Genomic DNA, 21,699 nt, shown 5'->3' with positions numbered 1-21,699 from the left:
TCGGACCCATGGACCGATGAAGGAACATGCGCAGAAAGACCCGAGGAAGGACACGTCATCGGGGAGCTTGGAGAGCCGGACTGATTAAAAGGAGACACACGAAAAACGGAAGCACGGCCGCGGAAAAGCGGGATCGCTTTCCGGCTGTCCAGCGCCGTGTTTTGCTTATTGCTTGCTTGCTATAATTAAAAAAATTCCCCTTTATTAAACTTTAACACTCTCTCGAGTGAATTTATAACACATAGGATAATATTTTGATATACAAGCAAATCCATATCTAGTGTGGCTCTCAGTTGTGAGCCGTATTAATGATCTGTAGTTAGCATGTTTAGGATTGGCAAGCTGGAAACGGCTTTGCTCTTTTTTCAATAAAATGCAACATTGCAGAATCTGCATCGTGCAAGACTTTATTGATCTCAGCCAGACCTAGAGCACGGGTAAACGTCACACACCGTCAATGTGGGCTCATCAACTGTCTCCGTGAACTCCAGCAGACTCAGAGTGCTGAAGTGGTTCCAATGAGAAATGAGGCCCAGCCATCCCCAGCCCCTCTGATCCCAGAATCACAGAATGGCTTGGCTGGGAAGGCTCCTTAGAAATTGCCTCCTTCCAGCCCCGCTGCCATGGGCAGGGACACCTTCCGCTAGGCCAGGCTGCTCCAAGCCCCAGCCAAGCTGGCCTGGAACACCGCCAGCTGCTGTGGGCAGCCGCAGCTCCTGTGGGCAGCGTGGGCCGGGCCCTCGCCAGCCTCAGAGGCCAGAATTTCTTGCCCATCTCCAGCCTAAGGCTGCCCTGCGTCACGGGGAAGCCACTGGCCCTGCTGCTGTCCCTGCAGGCCCTTGGACACAGCCCCCGTGCAGGGCTCTGCTGGGCCTCGGGCAGGGACTGAAAGGCCGCAGCAAGGTGGCCCTGCAGAAGCCCTTGGAGAGCCCTGGGGCCACCAGTGGCACCATGAGAGCAGCGAGCAGGGCCTGGCGCCTCCGTGCGGGCGGGCGGGAGGGCAGCGGGCGGGCGCTGAGGCCCTGCCGGCTGCAACGGGCAGCTCCGCAGTGCGGCCGGCAGAGAGCCCCGGGCTCCCGCAGCTCTGCAGCCCTGACGGCCGAGGCAGCTGCCCAGCCACAGCCGGCTGGAGACACGCGGCCAGCCCGGGGCCTCCCGCAAGGGGGACCCTGCTCTGGGGCCGGGCCAGGCCGCAGCAGGGAGCACCCCATGGGCTGTGCCCGCACAGGGAACTGCTCTGCCCGGGCTCAGGGCCCTGCCAGCAGGGCAGCAGGGCCAGCAGGGCCGGGCACAGCCACAGGGGGACACGTGGCTGCAGTCCCGCTCAGCATCAGAGAGGAACCTTCTCACTCTCTGCAACTCCCAGACATGAGGCTGGGGCTAGGGCAGGTCAGGCTCTGCTCCCAGGAAACGAGGGACAGGACAAGAGGAAGTGGCCACAAGTCAGCACTCCGCCAGGGGAGGCGGAGATTGCGTTTAGGGAAAAATTTCTCCTCTCAAAGGCTTGTCGAGCACTGGCACAGGCTGCCTGTGGAGTCCCTGCAATTCTCATTGCTCGATGCACTTGACAAATGTCAAGTGGATGTGGCACCTGGGGACGTGGCTTCCAGGGGGACTTTTGTGCCCTCCGACTGCATGGCAGGACGAATGTGGGGCAGGACACAGGGCAGATGCTGGCAGCTGTGAGCTGACTCAAGCCATAGAGATGAGCCTTCCCCGTTGGCTAGCACTGGTGCTGGCAGCTGAGCCACTGGCTACGTGCCACCTTCCCCTACTGCAGAAACCTTTGAGGGTCAAGCTGGGGCAGGAGAGGATGTCAGCAGCACACTCAGCTCCTGAGCACAAGGGGAGAAAAGGGAAACGCTGATGTTACCCATCAACCTCTGGAACTGACACATCGTAACCGAGGGAAAAGAGGGGCAAAGGCACATTGGTGAGTTCCATCTAGGCAGCTCCCAGTCAGAGAGCAGAGCACTCCAATCCAGCTGTGGAATGTGGCAAATGCAACAGGTTTTCCTTTGAGGGACAAAGCTCCAAATAAAACACAACACAAAGGCCAAAGCCAACCAGTAATGTTTGAATTTTCTGTGATTTATGGCAGAGACAAGCTGCTGTGCAGTGCTGATGGTCCCTTCTCCGCACACTGCTCGTCTTTGCTTGTCTCAGGGGTCTACAAAGCCAGGTGAGGATTTGTTTCTTCCTGCTCTTGCCTGTGCTGAGACCAAACAGCCTTGGGGTGCCCAGTGCTGTTAGCAGGAGCGCTGGTGAAAGTCACCGCAAGCCACGCAGCCTTCCCCTCCAAGGCTCCAGAGATAACAAGGGCAGAAAGCTGCAGCCTAAGCTGGACTGCACTAGCACGCTGCTGAGCCTGCCTCTCTGTCCTCTGGCGTCCTTCATGCTGGGCACGGCCAATCTGAGCTGCTTTCACAGGGCATTGAGGCTTGGCCCATCCCGGGGCCTTGCTAAAGGCAAAGGCCAAGCAAGGGCTCTCACTTGTGCTGCCGTGCCATGGAAGGCCCCCGAGCAAGAGGGCGTTTCTTGGGATCCCCTCCTCACAGTCCGGCCTTGCAGGGTAGCAAAATCCACACAGACATCCGGGGACATTGCAGCACTGACTTTCACTCCAAACCTTTCCATTTTCTACAAGGAAAATTCTGATTTTTCCTTCGTCTTGGAAGGGGATGGATTCCCTTGGTTGATGTGTTTGGGACTAAGGTTCTCCTCACACGGAAATGCTTCCGGGCAACCTGAAACTCTTCTCCCCACCCACAGCCCCTTTTGTCCCACTGGGTGATGGGAAGTGCAGTGCAAAAGCACCAGCTTTCTCTCCTCTGCCAGGAGCTGCCTTCACCTCAGCCCAAGCACCTGACACCACGCCCCTGGTTCCTGAAAGGAGGTTGGAGCTCAGTGGGGCTCATGCTATTAGCCCAGGGAACAAACAACAGGAGGAAAACAGAGGAAAATGACCTCAAGTTGCACCCCAGGAGGTTTAGATTGGACCTCTAGGAAATCTTCCCTCAACAAAAAGGCTCTCTAGCTTGGGAACAGGCTGCTGCCTAGGGAAATGGCTGAGCCAGCACCTTCAGAAAGGTTTAAAAGTCATGGGGATGTGGCATTTGGGGACGTGGCTGATTGGTGCAATAGGCAGTGTTAAGGTTGCAGTTGGACTGTGTGATCTTCAGGGACATTTTCAACCTCGCTGAATCAGAGATTGACATGTAGCTCAAACAGTGAGGAGTCAAAAGTTAGTGATTGTTATAAATGCAAAGGCAATTTCAGGATAAAATTCAAAAGAGAAATTTATTAATAAACAACAAAGAACAAACAACGAGAAAAACCACAATAAAAATGGTCAGCGCAGCGCTGGGTGGACAGGGTCTACACCGGAGGTGCAGGGTTCCCAAATCCACGTCTGAGTGTTCTCAGGGTTTTATAGAGATTTTAAGTCCTCAGGCTAAAATTCCAAGCAGGCTCCATTCACCAAGTGTCCTTGATTGTCCGGTGAATGGATTTCCTGGCATGGAAAAATAGAACTAACCAGTGTCCGGACAGAGTCTCCTCATACGTAAAGAGACTCTGTATGTATTTCAATTTGGGTTATCAAGGCAAAAGTGGTGTGATCCGGGATCGGTGCCGATGGGTATCTCGGCAGAGTCTTTCCTTTTGTTTCCGTTGATTGCATCTCCAACACTGGTTTGACAGGTGGGGCGTTCAGGTCTAGCGACGACTACTTTTTCCGAGGCTTGTCTTTTGTCGACCTGATTGTTTCCCAACAGAGATCTGCAGGGACGTTGGTCAGGTCCGGAGATGGATATCTCCTCCGAGCTAGTTCTTTTGTTTTCCTGATGGCCCTCGTCCTGTCTATTTTCCGAGCTGATGTTCGTTATCTGGGTGTTGGCTGCAATCCGTTGCCTTTTGGAGGAAACTCCCGGCCAGACTTGGAGAAAGGTTTTTTGTACATTTTGGATTTTATATTATTACAACACATATATATCTTATTTATACCTTTAGGAATTTTTATTTACAGATTAATTTATTACAGTGATCCTCAAGGGTGCTTTCCAACATGGAGATGTGGGAGATTGTCAGTGGAGGGCAGATGAAAACAAACCCAAAAGAAAGAACAGTGGGAGTTCTTGGAAGAAGATTCCCTCCAAGGCAGCCTTAAACAGCACACCAGGGCCACTGTGAGTGGCTGAGTGGGGGTGGGGACAAAGGGTGGGGCTGGCTGGGCTGTGATGTGCTGTGACACCTGTGACATCACAGGGGGACATGTCACAATGGGGGCACCTCCAAAAGGCCCCAGCAGGTAACGCTGGCCTTCATTGCTTGGGCAAGCGGTGAGTGCACACGTGCTGGGGAGGCTGGGCTGGGGACAAGGGCCAGGGTGGAAACCTGGCTGCACCCGGGGCTGGCTTCTCCCCCTGCGTGCGGGGACAGCCCCTCGTGGGAGAGCCTTGGGCAGGCCACGCTGCTGCTGCTGCTGCTGGGTCAGCAGGACAGGCCTTGCTGCCTGCCAGCTCTCTGGGGCTCTGTCCTTCCTGCCCTCAGATATCTGAGCAGATCCCTGCTGCCCTCCCTCCCGCAACCAGTAGTTGCCTCCCTCACAGCACCACTCATGGCCTTCTTTCCATCCTCCTGCAGACCATGAATTCCGTCGTGTTCCTTTTCATGCTCTTGAAGAGCCTCACCCTTTACCCACCGCCTGTGGGGGATTGGGATGAGGAAGCTCGGCGGCGCATGGAACTGCGTGCCCAGCAGCTGGAACACGAGAGGCTTCTGCTGGAGCAGGAAGTGGAGCGGCTCATCCGGAAGAGTGAAACCCAACAGTACTTGCAGCTCGTGACTGTTGCTGTGCTCCTGGTCCTTGTCTTGCTCCTATGGTTTCTGGGATGGGAAAGGAGCCTGCGGAGAGAGAGGAATGAAGAAGAAAATGATGTCAATGAGGATGCAGCTGCACGAAACAACCATGAAGATTTAGTCCGAGAAATAGAGGAGGTTTTTGGGGAAATCATCGGTGTAGTTTTGACAGAGCGCATCCAGTGGCCTGTCCAGGACCTGGAGAGAGGCTGTGCGTGGATAACTGACCTGATGGACAAGTATGCCACTTTCTTTGGTCTTGTCTTGTCAAACAGTTTCTACCCAGTCCTGCAACGAGCCATCGGGGTGGGCAGTGCCTTTGAAGGTTGGAGTCCCCGCGAGCAGGACGTTGTGTACCGCGTGCTCGTCCCCATGACCCCTCCCCGAGGCCACAGCTTCCACCTGGAGCTGGACACTGCAGGGCACGCGCAGGTGAGGAACTTCCGTGTGCGCGTGCAGCTGGAGTGCACCTGCACGAGGGAGCAGCAGGGCGACAACATGCTGTGCTTCCTGCACCACCCCAAGGAGGAGCTGAGGAAGAATCAGGATCCCAGCCTCCTGGACACCCTGTGCACCGGCTCCTACCTGGACGTGCAGAAAACGGCCCGCTGGTTCTACCAACTGGTGAGAGCAATCTGGCCAGCTTTGCCTCAGTCACACAGTTGGCATTTAACGCTGCTGCCCTCCAGACGCTCCTGCCAGTTCAAGGTGACCGATGGAGAAGAGAGCTTCAGGATTGAGATGTTGTTTGGGGTAAGGAGAGGCGACTCAGACATCTTTGTCAGCAGCCAGCCTAGAGAGGCCCATACCCCAAACACAACCTGGCCTGAGACTTACGATGTGGCAGAGATGAAGTTCTTCAATCACCTTGCCAGGCAGGCCCCCCCCGACAGTTTGCACCTCAGATGCCTGCAGTTCTTCACCCGCCTCCAGCTGGGCTTCTGCTTTTCCACCTACGCCATCAAGACCCTCATCATGCACCTGCTGGCTGACACACCCGTGGCATTGTGGTGCAGGAGACATTTCCTGGAGCGACTGCTGCAGATCAGAGATGGCCTGTTTTTATGTGTCAGAGCAAAACGCCTCAACCACTTCATTGTGGGCAACGAGAGGCTTCCTCGCGACATCAGGGTACCCCCAGATGTTCCAACGGCTACGACACACAATCTCTTCCATCGCCTGGCGCAGGACTCGGACGCGTACAGCCAGGCCATGCTCGAGTACTGGGTTCTGCGGAAGTGGCTCGAAGAAACAATCAAAATGAACTTTGAATGAATGAAGGGGAGGAGTCACGGCTACGAGCACAGAGTCTGTGCTTGGCCTTGTGCTGCTGGCAGCTGGCAGCAAAGAGCCACCTCATCCTACAAATTTGGTCCTTTAAGGAGAAGAGGATGCACGCAAAGGCTCTGGCCAAAGTCCCACAGCCTCTCCTGCTGCCTCAGCAGGTGGAGGGCCACAGCAGGGCTTCTTCTACCTCTTTGCACCCTTTAGTTTTTCCAAAAAAACACACCCAGATCTGCATAAAGCCCGGCTTGCGTTTCCCCACTCCTAAGGGCGCACCTGAAGAGAGAACATGCCTCACGTGCAGCACCAAAGTCACCAAATCCCACTTGCAACATGCACTTGTTGCCAGCCTTTGAGAAGGGCTGAAAGAAGCGGGAATGCGGGTCAGGAAAAGAAGAAAGAAACCAGGGGCAAGAAGGACCAAGAGGAAAAGTCAGCGCTGCTTGCCCGGGATGAGTCCATGGACGGCGTCTCTCCTTGTCTCCGGAAGGGACACCTTTGGGTCGGCTCTGGACCAGCTGTGTTGGAGCTGACCTGAAATTTTGTCTATAGAAGAACCTAGATTTTTATTTCATAGCTAGATATATATAGATATATAGTGTTCATGTATTTTATACTTTAATGTTTCTAAACACGTAAACATATATAATAGTCATAATAATGATTAATGTATCACATATAATAGTAAAATACCACACAAGAAAACAACAGACTAATATAAATAATATCAAAAATATGAAATAGGTAATTCTTGTGTCATGAAACAATATTATTCTAAGGATTTGAATATGTAATTATATTTAAATAATAACAACAGAAGACACATGTAGTGTCACTATCTATTGTGATGCATATTCATGCATTTAGCACATTTTTGTCTGGAGTGAGTTTCATCAAATAGATCTATTGATAGCATATACAACGGGTAGATATAACACTAAGTAAAAAAGAATTGCAAAGATTTAACGAACAAAAGTAGGGAATAGAAAAAAGGGGGGATTGTGATAAACAGAGACCCTTTTGTTCGACTAAACATGTAGATATGATATTCTGTAATATTATGTTCTGTAAAATCAAGATTGTTACTTACCCCGTACTTACTTACGATAGTTACTTACGTATGCATAGTATCTGATGCTTGTATAGCTACTGACGTTTATTATGTCCTTGCTAAGATTCCTTGAATTCCAAAAAATTACTGAGCTAAGCCTTTACAGGGAATAGTGAAGAAAGGTTACAGGAAGATAAGGAAAAGAACGAATAATCGGACCCATGGACCGATGAAGGAACATGCGCAGAAAGACCCGAGGAAGGACACGTCATCGGGGAGCTTGGAGAGCCGGACTGATTAAAAGGAGACACACGAAAAACGGAAGCACGGCCGCGGAAAAGCGGGATCGCTTTCCGGCTGTCCAGCGCCGTGTTTTGCTTATTGCTTGCTTGCTATAATTAAAAAAATTCCCCTTTATTAAACTTTAACACTCTCTCGAGTGAATTTATAACACATAGGATAATATTTTGATATACAAGCAAATCCATATCTAGTGTGGCTCTCAGTTGTGAGCCGTATTAATGATCTGTAGTTAGCATGTTTAGGATTGGCAAGCTGGAAACGGCTTTGCTCTTTTTTCAATAAAATGCAACATTGCAGAATCTGCATCGTGCAAGACTTTATTGATCTCAGCCAGACCTAGAGCACGGGTAAACGTCACACACCGTCAATGTGGGCTCATCAACTGTCTCCGTGAACTCCAGCAGACTCAGAGTGCTGAAGTGGTTCCAATGAGAAATGAGGCCCAGCCATCCCCAGCCCCTCTGATCCCAGAATCACAGAATGGCTTGGCTGGGAAGGCTCCTTAGAAATTGCCTCCTTCCAGCCCCGCTGCCATGGGCAGGGACACCTTCCGCTAGGCCAGGCTGCTCCAAGCCCCAGCCAAGCTGGCCTGGAACACCGCCAGCTGCTGTGGGCAGCCGCAGCTCCTGTGGGCAGCGTGGGCCGGGCCCTCGCCAGCCTCAGAGGCCAGAATTTCTTGCCCATCTCCAGCCTAAGGCTGCCCTGCGTCACGGGGAAGCCACTGGCCCTGCTGCTGTCCCTGCAGGCCCTTGGACACAGCCCCCGTGCAGGGCTCTGCTGGGCCTCGGGCAGGGACTGAAAGGCCGCAGCAAGGTGGCCCTGCAGAAGCCCTTGGAGAGCCCTGGGGCCACCAGTGGCACCATGAGAGCAGCGAGCAGGGCCTGGCGCCTCCGTGCGGGCGGGCGGGAGGGCAGCGGGCGGGCGCTGAGGCCCTGCCGGCTGCAACGGGCAGCTCCGCAGTGCGGCCGGCAGAGAGCCCCGGGCTCCCGCAGCTCTGCAGCCCTGACGGCCGAGGCAGCTGCCCAGCCACAGCCGGCTGGAGACACGCGGCCAGCCCGGGGCCTCCCGCAAGGGGGACCCTGCTCTGGGGCCGGGCCAGGCCGCAGCAGGGAGCACCCCATGGGCTGTGCCCGCACAGGGAACTGCTCTGCCCGGGCTCAGGGCCCTGCCAGCAGGGCAGCAGGGCCAGCAGGGCCGGGCACAGCCACAGGGGGACACGTGGCTGCAGTCCCGCTCAGCATCAGAGAGGAACCTTCTCACTCTCTGCAACTCCCAGACATGAGGCTGGGGCTAGGGCAGGTCAGGCTCTGCTCCCAGGAAACGAGGGACAGGACAAGAGGAAGTGGCCACAAGTCAGCACTCCGCCAGGGGAGGCGGAGATTGCGTTTAGGGAAAAATTTCTCCTCTCAAAGGCTTGTCGAGCACTGGCACAGGCTGCCTGTGGAGTCCCTGCAATTCTCATTGCTCGATGCACTTGACAAATGTCAAGTGGATGTGGCACCTGGGGACGTGGCTTCCAGGGGGACTTTTGTGCCCTCCGACTGCATGGCAGGACGAATGTGGGGCAGGACACAGGGCAGATGCTGGCAGCTGTGAGCTGACTCAAGCCATAGAGATGAGCCTTCCCCGTTGGCTAGCACTGGTGCTGGCAGCTGAGCCACTGGCTACGTGCCACCTTCCCCTACTGCAGAAACCTTTGAGGGTCAAGCTGGGGCAGGAGAGGATGTCAGCAGCACACTCAGCTCCTGAGCACAAGGGGAGAAAAGGGAAACGCTGATGTTACCCATCAACCTCTGGAACTGACACATCGTAACCGAGGGAAAAGAGGGGCAAAGGCACATTGGTGAGTTCCATCTAGGCAGCTCCCAGTCAGAGAGCAGAGCACTCCAATCCAGCTGTGGAATGTGGCAAATGCAACAGGTTTTCCTTTGAGGGACAAAGCTCCAAATAAAACACAACACAAAGGCCAAAGCCAACCAGTAATGTTTGAATTTTCTGTGATTTATGGCAGAGACAAGCTGCTGTGCAGTGCTGATGGTCCCTTCTCCGCACACTGCTCGTCTTTGCTTGTCTCAGGGGTCTACAAAGCCAGGTGAGGATTTGTTTCTTCCTGCTCTTGCCTGTGCTGAGACCAAACAGCCTTGGGGTGCCCAGTGCTGTTAGCAGGAGCGCTGGTGAAAGTCACCGCAAGCCACGCAGCCTTCCCCTCCAAGGCTCCAGAGATAACAAGGGCAGAAAGCTGCAGCCTAAGCTGGACTGCACTAGCACGCTGCTGAGCCTGCCTCTCTGTCCTCTGGCGTCCTTCATGCTGGGCACGGCCAATCTGAGCTGCTTTCACAGGGCATTGAGGCTTGGCCCATCCCGGGGCCTTGCTAAAGGCAAAGGCCAAGCAAGGGCTCTCACTTGTGCTGCCGTGCCATGGAAGGCCCCCGAGCAAGAGGGCGTTTCTTGGGATCCCCTCCTCACAGTCCGGCCTTGCAGGGTAGCAAAATCCACACAGACATCCGGGGACATTGCAGCACTGACTTTCACTCCAAACCTTTCCATTTTCTACAAGGAAAATTCTGATTTTTCCTTCGTCTTGGAAGGGGATGGATTCCCTTGGTTGATGTGTTTGGGACTAAGGTTCTCCTCACACGGAAATGCTTCCGGGCAACCTGAAACTCTTCTCCCCACCCACAGCCCCTTTTGTCCCACTGGGTGATGGGAAGTGCAGTGCAAAAGCACCAGCTTTCTCTCCTCTGCCAGGAGCTGCCTTCACCTCAGCCCAAGCACCTGACACCACGCCCCTGGTTCCTGAAAGGAGGTTGGAGCTCAGTGGGGCTCATGCTATTAGCCCAGGGAACAAACAACAGGAGGAAAACAGAGGAAAATGACCTCAAGTTGCACCCCAGGAGGTTTAGATTGGACCTCTAGGAAATCTTCCCTCAACAAAAAGGCTCTCTAGCTTGGGAACAGGCTGCTGCCTAGGGAAATGGCTGAGCCAGCACCTTCAGAAAGGTTTAAAAGTCATGGGGATGTGGCATTTGGGGACGTGGCTGATTGGTGCAATAGGCAGTGTTAAGGTTGCAGTTGGACTGTGTGATCTTCAGGGACATTTTCAACCTCGCTGAATCAGAGATTGACATGTAGCTCAAACAGTGAGGAGTCAAAAGTTAGTGATTGTTATAAATGCAAAGGCAATTTCAGGATAAAATTCAAAAGAGAAATTTATTAATAAACAACAAAGAACAAACAACGAGAAAAACCACAATAAAAATGGTCAGCGCAGCGCTGGGTGGACAGGGTCTACACCGGAGGTGCAGGGTTCCCAAATCCACGTCTGAGTGTTCTCAGGGTTTTATAGAGATTTTAAGTCCTCAGGCTAAAATTCCAAGCAGGCTCCATTCACCAAGTGTCCTTGATTGTCCGGTGAATGGATTTCCTGGCATGGAAAAATAGAACTAACCAGTGTCCGGACAGAGTCTCCTCATACGTAAAGAGACTCTGTATGTATTTCAATTTGGGTTATCAAGGCAAAAGTGGTGTGATCCGGGATCGGTGCCGATGGGTATCTCGGCAGAGTCTTTCCTTTTGTTTCCGTTGATTGCATCTCCAACACTGGTTTGACAGGTGGGGCGTTCAGGTCTAGCGACGACTACTTTTTCCGAGGCTTGTCTTTTGTCGACCTGATTGTTTCCCAACAGAGATCTGCAGGGACGTTGGTCAGGTCCGGAGATGGATATCTCCTCCGAGCTAGTTCTTTTGTTTTCCTGATGGCCCTCGTCCTGTCTATTTTCCGAGCTGATGTTCATTATCTGGGTGTTGGCTGCAATCCGTTGCCTTGTGGAGGAAACTCCCGGCCAGACTTGGAGAAAGGTTTTTTGTACATTTTGGATTTTATATTATTACAACACATATATATCTTATTTATACCTTTAGGAATTTTTATTTACAGATTAATTTATTACAGTGATCCTCAAGGGTGCTTTCCAACATGGAGATGTGGAGATTGTCAGTGGAGGGCAGATGAAAACAAACCCAAAAGAAAGAACAGTGGGAGTTCTTGGAAGAAGATTCCCTCCAAGGCAGCCTTAAACAGCACACCAGGGCCACTGTGAGTGGCTGAGTGGGGGTGGGGACAAAGGGTGGGGCTGGCTGGGCTGTGATGTGCTGTGACACCTGTGACATCACAGGGGGACATGTCACAATGGGGGCACCTCCAAAAGGCCCCAGCAGGTAACGCTGGCCTTCATTGCTTGGGCAAGCGGTGAGTGCACACGTGCTGGGGAGGCTGGGCTGGGGACAAGGGCCAGGGTGGAAACCTGGCTGCACCCGGGGCTGGCTTCTCCCCCTGCGTGCGGGGACAGCCCCTCGTGGGAGAGCCTTGGGCAGGCCACGCTGCTGCTGCTGCTGCTGGGTCAGCAGGACAGGCCTTGCTGCCTGCCAGCTCTCTGGGGCTCTGTCCTTCCTGCCCTCAGATATCTGAGCAGATCCCTGCTGCCCTCCCTCCCGCAACCAGTAGTTGCCTCCCTCACAGCACCACTCATGGCCTTCTTTCCATCCTCCTGCAGACCATGAATTCCGTCGTGTTCCTTTTCATGCTCTTGAAGAGCCTCACCCTTTACCCACCGCCTGTGGGGGATTGGGATGAGGAAGCTCGGCGGCGCATGGAACTGCGTGCCCAGCAGCTGGAACACGAGAGGCTTCTGCTGGAGCAGGAAGTGGAGCGGCTCATCCGGAAGAGTGAAACCCAACAGTACTTGCAGCTCGTGACTGTTGCTGTGCTCCTGGTCCTTGTCTTGCTCCTATGGTTTCTGGGATGGGAAAGGAGCCTGCGGAGAGAGAGGAATGAAGAAGAAAATGATGTCAATGAGGATGCAGCTGCACGAAACAACCATGAAGATTTAGTCCGAGAAATAGAGGAGGTTTTTGGGGAAATCATCGGTGTAGTTTTGACAGAGCGCATCCAGTGGCCTGTCCAGGACCTGGAGAGAGGCTGTGCGTGGATAACTGACCTGATGGACAAGTATGCCACTTTCTTTGGTCTTGTCTTGTCAAACAGTTTCTACCCAGTCCTGCAACGAGCCATCGGGGTGGGCAGTGCCTTTGAAGGTTGGAGTCCCCGCGAGCAGGACGTTGTGTACCGCGTGCTCGTCCCCATGACCCCTCCCCGAGGCCACAGCTTCCACCTGGAGCTGGACACTGCAGGGCACACGCAGGTGAGGAACTTCCGTGTGCGCGTGCAGCTGGAGTGCACCTGCACGAGGGAGCAGCAGGGCGACAACATGCTGTGCTTCCTGCACCACCCCAAGGAGGAGCTGAGGAAGAATCAGGATCCCAGCCTCCTGGACACCCTGTGCACCGGCTCCTACCTGGACGTGCAGAAAACGGCCCGCTGGTTCTACCAACTGGTGAGAGCAATCTGGCCAGCTTTGCCTCAGTCACACAGTTGGCATTTAACGCTGCTGCCCTCCAGACGCTCCTGCCAGTTCAAGGTGACCGATGGAGAAGAGAGCTTCAGGATTGAGATGTTGTTTGGGGTAAGGAGAGGCGACTCAGACATCTTTGTCAGCAGCCAGCCTAGAGAGGCCCATACCCCAAACACAACCTGGCCTGAGACTTACGATGTGGCAGAGATGAAGTTCTTCAATCACCTTGCCAGGCAGGCCCCCCCCGACAGTTTGCACCTCAGATGCCTGCAGTTCTTCACCCGCCTCCAGCTGGGCTTCTGCTTTTCCACCTACGCCATCAAGACCCTCATCATGCACCTGCTGGCTGACACACCCGTGGCATTGTGGTGCAGGAGACATTTCCTGGAGCGACTGCTGCAGATCAGAGATGGCCTGTTTTTATGTGTCAGAGCAAAACGCCTCAACCACTTCATTGTGGGCAACGAGAGGCTTCCTCGTGACATCAGGGTACCCCCAGATGTTCCAACGGCTACGACACACAATCTCTTCCATCGCCTGGCGCAGGACTCGGACGCGTACAGCCAGGCCATGCTCGAGTACTGGGTTCTGCGGAAGTGGCTCGAAGAAACAATCAAAATGAACTTTGAATGAATGAAGGGGAGGAGTCACGGCTACGAGCACAGAGTCTGTGCTTGGCCTTGTGCTGCTGGCAGCTGGCAGCAAAGAGCCACCTCATCCTACAAATTTGGTCCTTTAAGGAGAAGAGGATGCACGCAAAGGCTCTGGCCAAAGTCCCACAGCCTCTCCTGCTGCCTCAGCAGGTGGAGGGCCACAGCAGGGCTTCTTCTACCTCTTTGCACCCTTTAGTTTTTCCAAAAAAACACACCCAGATCTGCATAAAGCCCGGCTTGCGTTTCCCCACTCCTAAGGGCGCACCTGAAGAGAGAACATGCCTCACGTGCAGCACCAAAGTCACCAAATCCCACTTGCAACATGCACTTGTTGCCAGCCTTTGAGAAGGGCTGAAAGAAGCGGGAATGCGGGTCAGGAAAAGAAGCAAGAAACCAGGGCAAGAAGGACCAAGAGGAAAGTCAGCGCTGCTTGCCCGGGATGAGTCCATGGACGGCGTCTCTCCTTGTCTCCGAAGGGACACCTTTGGGTCGGCTCTGGACAGCTGTGTTGGAGCTGACCTGAAATTTTGTCTATAGAAGAACCTAGATTTTTATTTCATAGCTAGATATATATAGATATATAGTGTTCATGTATTTTATACTTTAATGTTTCTAAACACGTAAACATATATAATAGTCATAATAATGATTAATGTATCACATATAATAGTAAAATACCACACAAGAAAACAACAGACTAATATAAATAATATCAAAAATATGAAATAGGTAATTCTTGTGTCATGAACAATATTATTCTAAGGATTGAATATGTAATTATATTTAAATAATAACAACAGAAGACACATGTAGTGTCACTATCTATTGTGATGCTTATTCATGCATTTAGCACATTTTTGTCTGAGTGAGTTTCATCAAATAGATCTATTGATAGCATATACAACGGGTAGATATAACACTAAGTAAAAAAGAATTGCAAAGATTTAACGAACAAAAGTAGGGAATAGAAAAAAGGGGGGATTGTGATAAACAGAGACCCTTTTGTTCGACTAAACATGTAGATATGATAATTCTGTAATATTATCTGTAAATCAAGATTGTTACTTACCCCGTACTTACTTACGATAGTTACTTACGTATGCATAGTATCTGATGCTTGTATAGCTACTGACGTTTATTATGTCCTTGCTAAGATTCCTTGAATCCAAAAAATTACTGAGCTAAGCCTTTACAGGGAATAGTGAAGAAAGGTTACAGGAAGATAAGAAAAGAACGAATAATCGGACCCATGACCGATGAAGGAACATGCGCAGAAAGACCCGAGGAAGGACACGTCATCGGGGGAGCTTGGAGAGCCGGACTGATTAAAAGGAGACACACGAAAAACGGAAGCACGGCCGCGGAAAAGCGGGATCGCTTTCCGGCTGTCCAGCGCCGTGTTTTGCTTATTGCTTGCTTGCTATAATTAAAAAAATTCCCCTTTATTAAACTTTAACACTCTCTCGAGTGAATTTATAACACATAGGATAATATTTTGATATACAAGCAAATCCATATCTAGTGTGGCTCTCAGTTGTGAGCAGTATTAATGATCTGTAGTTAGCATGTTTAGGATTGGCAAGCTGGAAACGGCTTTGCTCTTTTTTCAATAAAATGCAACATTGCAGAATCTGCATCGTGCAAGACTTTATTGATCTCAGCCAGACCTAGAGCACGGGTAAACGTCACACACCGTCAATGTGGGCTCATCAACTGTCTCCGTGAACTCCAGCAGACTCAGAGTGCTGAAGTGGTTCCAATGAGAAATGAGGCCCAGCCATCCCCAGCCCCTCTGATCCCAGAATCACAGAATGGCTTGGCTGGGAAGGCTCCTTAGAAATTGCCTCCTTCCAGCCCCGCTGCCATGGGCAGGGACACCTTCCGCTAGGCCAGGCTGCTCCAAGCCCCAGCCAAGCTGGCCTGGAACACCGCCAGCTGCTGTGGGCAGCCGCAGCTCCTGTGGGCAGCGTGGGCCGGGCCCTCGCCAGCCTCAGAGGCCAGAATTTCTTGCCCATCTCCAGCCTAAGGCTGCCCTGCGTCACGGGGAAGCCACTGGCCCTGCTGCTGTCCCTGCAGGCCCTTGGACACAGCCCCCGTGCAGGGCTCTGCTGGGCCTCGGGCAGGGACTGAAAGGCCGCAGCAAGGTGGCCCTGCAGAAGCCCTTGGAGAGCCCTGGGGCCACCAGTGGCACCATGAGAGCAGCGAGCGGGGCCTGGCGCCTCCGTGCGGGCGGGCGGGAGGGCAGCGGGCGGGCGCTGAGGCCCTGCCGGCTGCAACGGGCAGCTCCGCAGTGCGGCCGGCAGAGAGCCCCGGGCTCCCGCAGCTCTGCAGCCCTGACGGCCGAGGCAGCTGCCCAGCCACAGCCGGCTGGAGACACGCGGCCAGCCCGGGGCCTCCCGCAAGGGGGACCCTGCTCTGGGGCCGGGCCAGGCCGCAGCAGGGAGCACCCCATGGGCTGTGCCCGCACAGGGAACTGCTCTGCCCGGGCTCAGGGCCCTGCCAGCAGGGCAGCAGGGCCAGCAGGGCCGGGCACAGCCACAGGGGGACACGTGGCTGCAGTCCCGCTCAGCATCAGAGAGGAACCTTCTCACTCTCTGCAACTCCCAGACATGAGGCTGGGGCTAGGGCAGGTCAGGCTCTGCTCCCAGGAAACGAGGGACAGGACAAGAGGAAGTGGCCACAAGTCAGCACTCCGCCAGGGGAGGCGGAGATTGCGTTTAGGGAAAAATTTCTCCTCTCAAAGGCTTGTCGAGCACTGGCACAGGCTGCCCGTGGAGTCCGTGCAATTCTCATTGCTCGATGCACTTGACAAATGTCAAGTGGATGTGGCACCTGGGGACGTGGCTTCCAGGGGGACTTTTGTGCCCTCCGACTGCATGGCAGGACGAATGTGGGGCAGGACACAGTGCAGATGCTGGCAGCTGTGAGCTGACTCAAGCCATAGAGATGAGCCTTCCCCGTTGGCTAGCACTGGTGCTGGCAGCTGAGCCACTGGCTACGTGCCACCTTCCCCTACTGCAGAAACCTTTGAGGGTCAAGCTGGGGCAGGAGAGGATGTCAGCAGCTCACCCAGCTCCTGAGCACAAGGGGAGAAAAAGGAAACGCTGATGTTACCCATCAACCTCTGGAATTGACACATCGTGACCGAGGAAAAAGAGGGGCAAAGGCACATTGGTGAGTTCCATCTAGGCAGCTCCCAGTCAGAGAGCAGAGCACTCCAATCCAGCTGTGGAATGTGGCAAATGCAACAGGTTTTCCTTTGAGGGACAAAGCTCCAAATAAAACACAACACAAAGGCCAAAGCCAACCAGTAATGTTTGAACTTTCTGTGATTTATGGCGGAGACAAGCTGCTGTGCAGTGCTGATGGTCCCTTCTCCGCACACTGCTCGTCTTTGCTTGTCTCAGGGGTCTACAAAGCCAGGTGAGGATTTGTTTCTTCCTGCTCTTGCCTGTGCTGAGACCAAACAGCCTTGGGGTGCCCAGTGCTGTTAGCAGGAGCGCTGGTGAAAGTCACCGCAAGCCACGCAGCCTTCCCCTCCAAGGCTCCAGAGATAACAAGGGCAGAAAGCTGCAGCCTAAGCTGGACTGCACCAGCACGCTGCTGAGCCTGCCTCTCTGTCCTCTGGCGTCCTTCATGCTGGGCACGGCCAATCTGAGCTGCTTTCACAGGGCATTGAGGCTTGGCCCATCCCGGGGCCTTGCTGAAGGCAAAGGCCAAGCAAGGGCTCTCACTTGTGCTGCCGTGCCATGGAAGGCCCCCGAGCAAGAGGGCGTTTCTTGGGATCCCCTCCTCACAGTCCGGCCTTGCAGGGTAGCAAAATCCACACGGACATCCGGGGACATTGCAGCACTGACTTTCACTCCAAACCTTTCCATTTTCTACAAGGAAAATTCTGATTTTTCCTTCGTCTTGGAAGGGGATGGATTCCCTTGGTTGATGTGTTTGGGACTAAGGTTCTCCTCACACGGAAATGCTTCCGGGCAACCTGAAACTCTTCTCCCCACCCACAGCCCCTTTTGTCCCACTGGGTGATGGGAAGTGCAGTGCAAAAGCACCAGCTTTCTCTCCTCTGCCAGGAGCTGCCTTCACCTCAGCCCAAGCACCTGACACCACGCCCCTGGTTCCTGAAAGGAGGTTGGAGCTCAGTGGGGCTCATGCTATTAGCCCAGGGAACAAACAACAGGAGGAAACCAGAGGAAAATGACCTCAAGTTGCACCCCGGGAGGTTTAGATTGGACCTCTAGGAAATCTTCCCTCAACAAAAAGGCTCTCTAGCTTGGGAACAGGCTGCTGCCTAGGGAAATGGCTGAGCCAGCACCTTCAGAAAGGTTTAAAAGTCATGGGGATGTGGCATTTGGGGACGTGGCTGATTGGTGCAATAGGCAGTGTTAAGGTTGCAGTTGGACTGTGTGATCTTCAGGGACCTTTTCAACCTCACTGACTCAGAGACTGACGTGTAGCTCAAGCAGTGAGCAGTCAAAAGTTAGTGATCCTCAAGGGTGCTTTCCAACATGGAGATGTGGGAGATTGTCAGTGGAGGGCAGATGAAAACAAACCCAAAAGAAAGAACAGTGGGAGTTCTTGGAAGAAGATTCCCTCCAAGGCAGCCTTAAACAGCACACCAGGGCCACTGTGAGTGGCTGAGTGGGGGTGGGGACAAAGGGTGGGGCTGGCTGGGCTGTAATGGGCTCTGACACCTGTGACATCACAGGGGGACATGTCACAATGGGGGCAGCTCCAAAAGGCCCAGCAGGTAACGCTGGCCTTCATTGCTTGGGCAAGCGGTGAGTGCACACGTGCTGGGGAGGCTGGGCTGGGGACAAGGGCCAGGGTGGAAACCTGGCTGCACCCGGGGCTGGCTTCTCCCCCTGCGTGCGGGGACAGCCCCTCGTGGGAGAGCCTTGGGCAGGCCGTGCTGCTGCAGCTGCTGCTGCTGCTGCTGGGTCAGCAGGACAGGCCTTGCTGCCTGCCAGCTCTCTGGGGCCCTGTCCTTCCTGCCCTCAGATCCCTGAGCAGATCCCTGCTGCTCTCCCTCCCGCAACCAGTAGTTGCCTCCCTCACAGCACCACTCATGGCCTTCTTTCCATCCTCCTGCAGACCATGGATGCCATAACATTCCTTTTCATGCTCCTGCAAAGCCTCATCCAGTATCTGCGTCCTGTAAGTGATGTTTTGGATGAGGAGACACATCTGCGCATGGAGCTGCGTGCAAAGCGCTTGGAGCAGAAGAGAATTCAGCTGGATCGGGAGGAAGAGCAGCTCGCCCTGAGGCAGAATGATGTGGTGCAGTACTTGCTGCTAATATCTGTTGCTCTGCTTCTGGTCCTTGTCTTGGTCATGTGGTTTATGGGGCATAAAAGGAGGCTGAGGAGGGAGGAGAATGAAGATGAAAATGGGAGTGCAAATGAGGAAGAAGTTGTTGGAAATGAAGTGGATGATCACGTTCAAGATAACATAGGAAGGAGACTGGTGGAGCGCATCCAGTGGCCTGTACAGAACCTGCTGGCTGGCTGCGAGTGGACAACTGACCTGATGGACAATTATACCATTTACTTTGGTCATGTCTTGTCAAACAGTTTCTACCCAGTCCTGCAACGAGCCATCGGGGTGGGCAGTGCCTTTGAAGGTTGGAGTCCCCGCGAGCAGGACGTTGTGTACCGCGTGCTCGTCCCCATGACCCCTCCCCGAGGCCACAGCTTCCACCTGGAGCTGGACACTGCAGGGCACGCGCAGGTGAGGAACTTCCGTGTGCGCGTGCAGCTGGAGTGCACCTGCACGAGGGAGCAGCAGGGCGACAACATGCTGTGCTTCCTGCACCACCCCAAGGAGGAGCTGAGGAGGAATCAGGATCCCAGCCTCCTGGACACCCTGTGCACCGGCTCCTACCTGGACGTGCAGAAAACGGCCCGCTGGTTCTGCCAACTGGTGAGAGCAATCTGGCCAGCTTTGCCTCAGTCACACAGTTGGCATTTAACGCTGCTGCCCTCCAGACGCTCCTGCCAGTTCAAGGTGACCGATGGAGAAGAGAGCTTCAGGATTGAGATGTTGTTTGGGGTAAGGAGAGGCGACTCAGACATCTTTGTCAGCAGCCAGCCTAGAGAGGCCCATACCCCAAACACAACCTGGCCTGAGACTTATGCTGTGGCAGAGATGAAGTTCTTCAATCACCTTGCCAGGCAGGCCCCCCCCGACAGTTTGCACCTCAGATGCCTGCAGCTCTTTTCCCATCTCCAGCTGGGCATAGGCTTTTCCACCTACACCATGAAGACCATCGTAATGCACCTCCTGAACACCATTCCTGTGTCACAGTGGTGCAGGAGACATTTCCTGAGGCGACTGATAAATATCAGTGAGAGTCTGCGCTTCTCCCTGGAAGATAAATGCCTCAACCACTTTATTGTGGGCAATCGGAGGCTTCCTGAAGAGATCAGCTTGCCCCCAGATGTTCTAATGGCTGAGCCTCCCAACTTCTTCCAACGCCTGGCAATGGATCCAGCTGCCCATTTCCAGGCCATAGGCGAGTACCTGGATCTGCAACGTCAGCTCCTAACAATCCTTAATCCTGACAATTGAAATAGATTCTCCAGCACAAAGCATGTGCTGCTTGCAGCCAGCAGCAGAGAAGCACATCATAGTAAAAGTTTGGTCCTTTAAAGAGAAGAGGATGCGTGCAAAAACTCTGGTGAAAGTCCCGCAGCCTCTCCTGTCACCTCAGCAGATGGAGGGCCAAGGGACAGTTTATTCTACCTCCGAGAAACTTTTCATTTTCCATAAGAAGACACCCAGATCCACATAAAGCCCCGCCTGAATTTCCCCACTCCTAAGAGCGCACCTAAAGAGAGAACATGCCTCACGTGCAGCACCAAAGTCACCAAATCCCACTTGCAACATGCACTTGTTGCCAGCCTTTGGGAAGGGCCAAAAATCGGAGTGTGAAAGATGCGGGAATGCGGGTCAGGAAAAGAAGAAAGAAACCAGGGGCAAGAAGGACCAAGAGGAAAAGTCAGCGCTGCTTGCCCGGGATGAGTCCATGGACGGCGTCTCTCCTTGTCTCCAGAAGGGACACCTTTGGGTCGGCTCTGGACCAGCTGTGTTGGAGCTGACCTGAAATTTTTTCTATATTTGAGTCCAGACTTTTATTTCATAGCTATATATATATATATATATATATATATATATATATATATATATACATATATATATATATATAGTGTTCATATACTTTATACTTTAATGTTTATAAACATGTAATCATATATAATAGTCATATAATGATTAATGTATCATATATGATAGTTAAATACAACACAAGAAAACAACAGACTAATATAAATAATAAAAAAATTATGAAATAGGTAATTCTTGTGTCATGAAGCAATATTATTCTAAAGAGTTGAATATGTAATTATATTTAAATAATAACAATAGAGGACACATGGAGTGTCACTATCTATTGTGATGCATATTCATGCATTTAGCACATTTTTGTCTGAAGTGAGTTTCATCAAATAGATCTATTGATAGCTATACAATGGGTAGATATAACACATAGGATAATATTTTGATATACAAGCAAATCCATATCTAGTGTGGCTCTCAGTTGTGAGCCGTATTAATGATCTGTAGTTAGCATGTTTAGGATTGGCAAGCTGGAAAAGGCTTTGCTCTTTTTTCAATAAAATGCAACATTGCAGAATCTGCATCGTGCAAGACTTTATTGATCTCAGCCAGACCTAGAGCACGGGTAAACGTCACGCGCCGTCAATGTGGGCTCATCAACTGTCTCCTTGAACTCCAGCAGACTCGGAGTGCTGAAGTGGTTCCAATGAGAAATGAGGCCCAGCCATCCCCAGCCCCTCTGATCCCAGAATCACAGAATGGCTTGGCTGGGAAGGCTCCTTAGAAATTGCCTCCTTCCAGCCCCGCTGCCATGGGCAGGGACACCTTCCGCTAGGCCAGGCTGCTCCAAGCCCCAGCCAAGCTGGCCTGGAACACCGCCAGCTGCTGTGGGCAGCCGCAGCTCCTGTGGGCAGCGTGGGCCGGGCCCTCGCCAGCCTCAGAGGCCAGAATTTCTTACACATCTCCAGCGTAAGCTGTAGGCATCCAGAAATGGAGAGACATTTCTCTGTTTGTC

General features: G+C 52.9%; 3 protein-coding genes across 3 annotated transcripts; all 3 read left to right on the top strand.

Moving 5' to 3' along the window:
• Positions 1-4,647: 4,647 nt before the first annotated feature.
• Positions 4,648-6,135, top strand: LOC131587427 (inositol 1,4,5-trisphosphate receptor-interacting protein-like 1). The gene has a single exon (XM_058855351.1). It carries the CDS (start codon positions 4,648-4,650, stop codon positions 6,133-6,135), a length of 1,488 nt encoding a protein of 495 aa, XP_058711334.1.
• Positions 6,136-12,054: 5,919 nt separating this feature from the next.
• Positions 12,055-13,542, top strand: LOC131587371 (inositol 1,4,5-trisphosphate receptor-interacting protein-like 1). The gene has a single exon (XM_058855221.1). The coding sequence runs from the start codon at positions 12,055-12,057 to the stop codon at positions 13,540-13,542; it is 1,488 nt and encodes a 495-aa protein (XP_058711204.1).
• Positions 13,543-18,665: 5,123 nt separating this feature from the next.
• LOC131587315 (inositol 1,4,5-trisphosphate receptor-interacting protein-like 1) lies at positions 18,666-20,138 on the top strand. The gene has a single exon (XM_058855082.1). It carries the CDS (start codon positions 18,666-18,668, stop codon positions 20,136-20,138), a length of 1,473 nt encoding a protein of 490 aa, XP_058711065.1.
• Positions 20,139-21,699: the final 1,561 nt, after the last annotated feature.

This window comes from Poecile atricapillus, chromosome 1 (genome assembly GCF_030490865.1).
Source record: "Poecile atricapillus isolate bPoeAtr1 chromosome 1, bPoeAtr1.hap1, whole genome shotgun sequence".
NCBI classification, from domain to species: domain Eukaryota; kingdom Metazoa; phylum Chordata; class Aves; order Passeriformes; family Paridae; genus Poecile; species Poecile atricapillus.
The sequence above is the reverse complement of the archived record's forward strand: the minus strand, read 5'-3'. Positions and strand labels throughout refer to the sequence as shown.

Bases quoted from the DNA above. Each gene is read 5' to 3' on its own strand.
- LOC131587427 (XM_058855351.1), top strand. From the start codon at position 4,648: ATGAATTCCGTCGTGTTCCTTTTCATGCTCTTGAAGAGCCTCACCCTT.
- LOC131587371 (XM_058855221.1), top strand. From the start codon at position 12,055: ATGAATTCCGTCGTGTTCCTTTTCATGCTCTTGAAGAGCCTCACCCTT.
- LOC131587315 (XM_058855082.1), top strand. From the start codon at position 18,666: ATGGATGCCATAACATTCCTTTTCATGCTCCTGCAAAGCCTCATCCAG.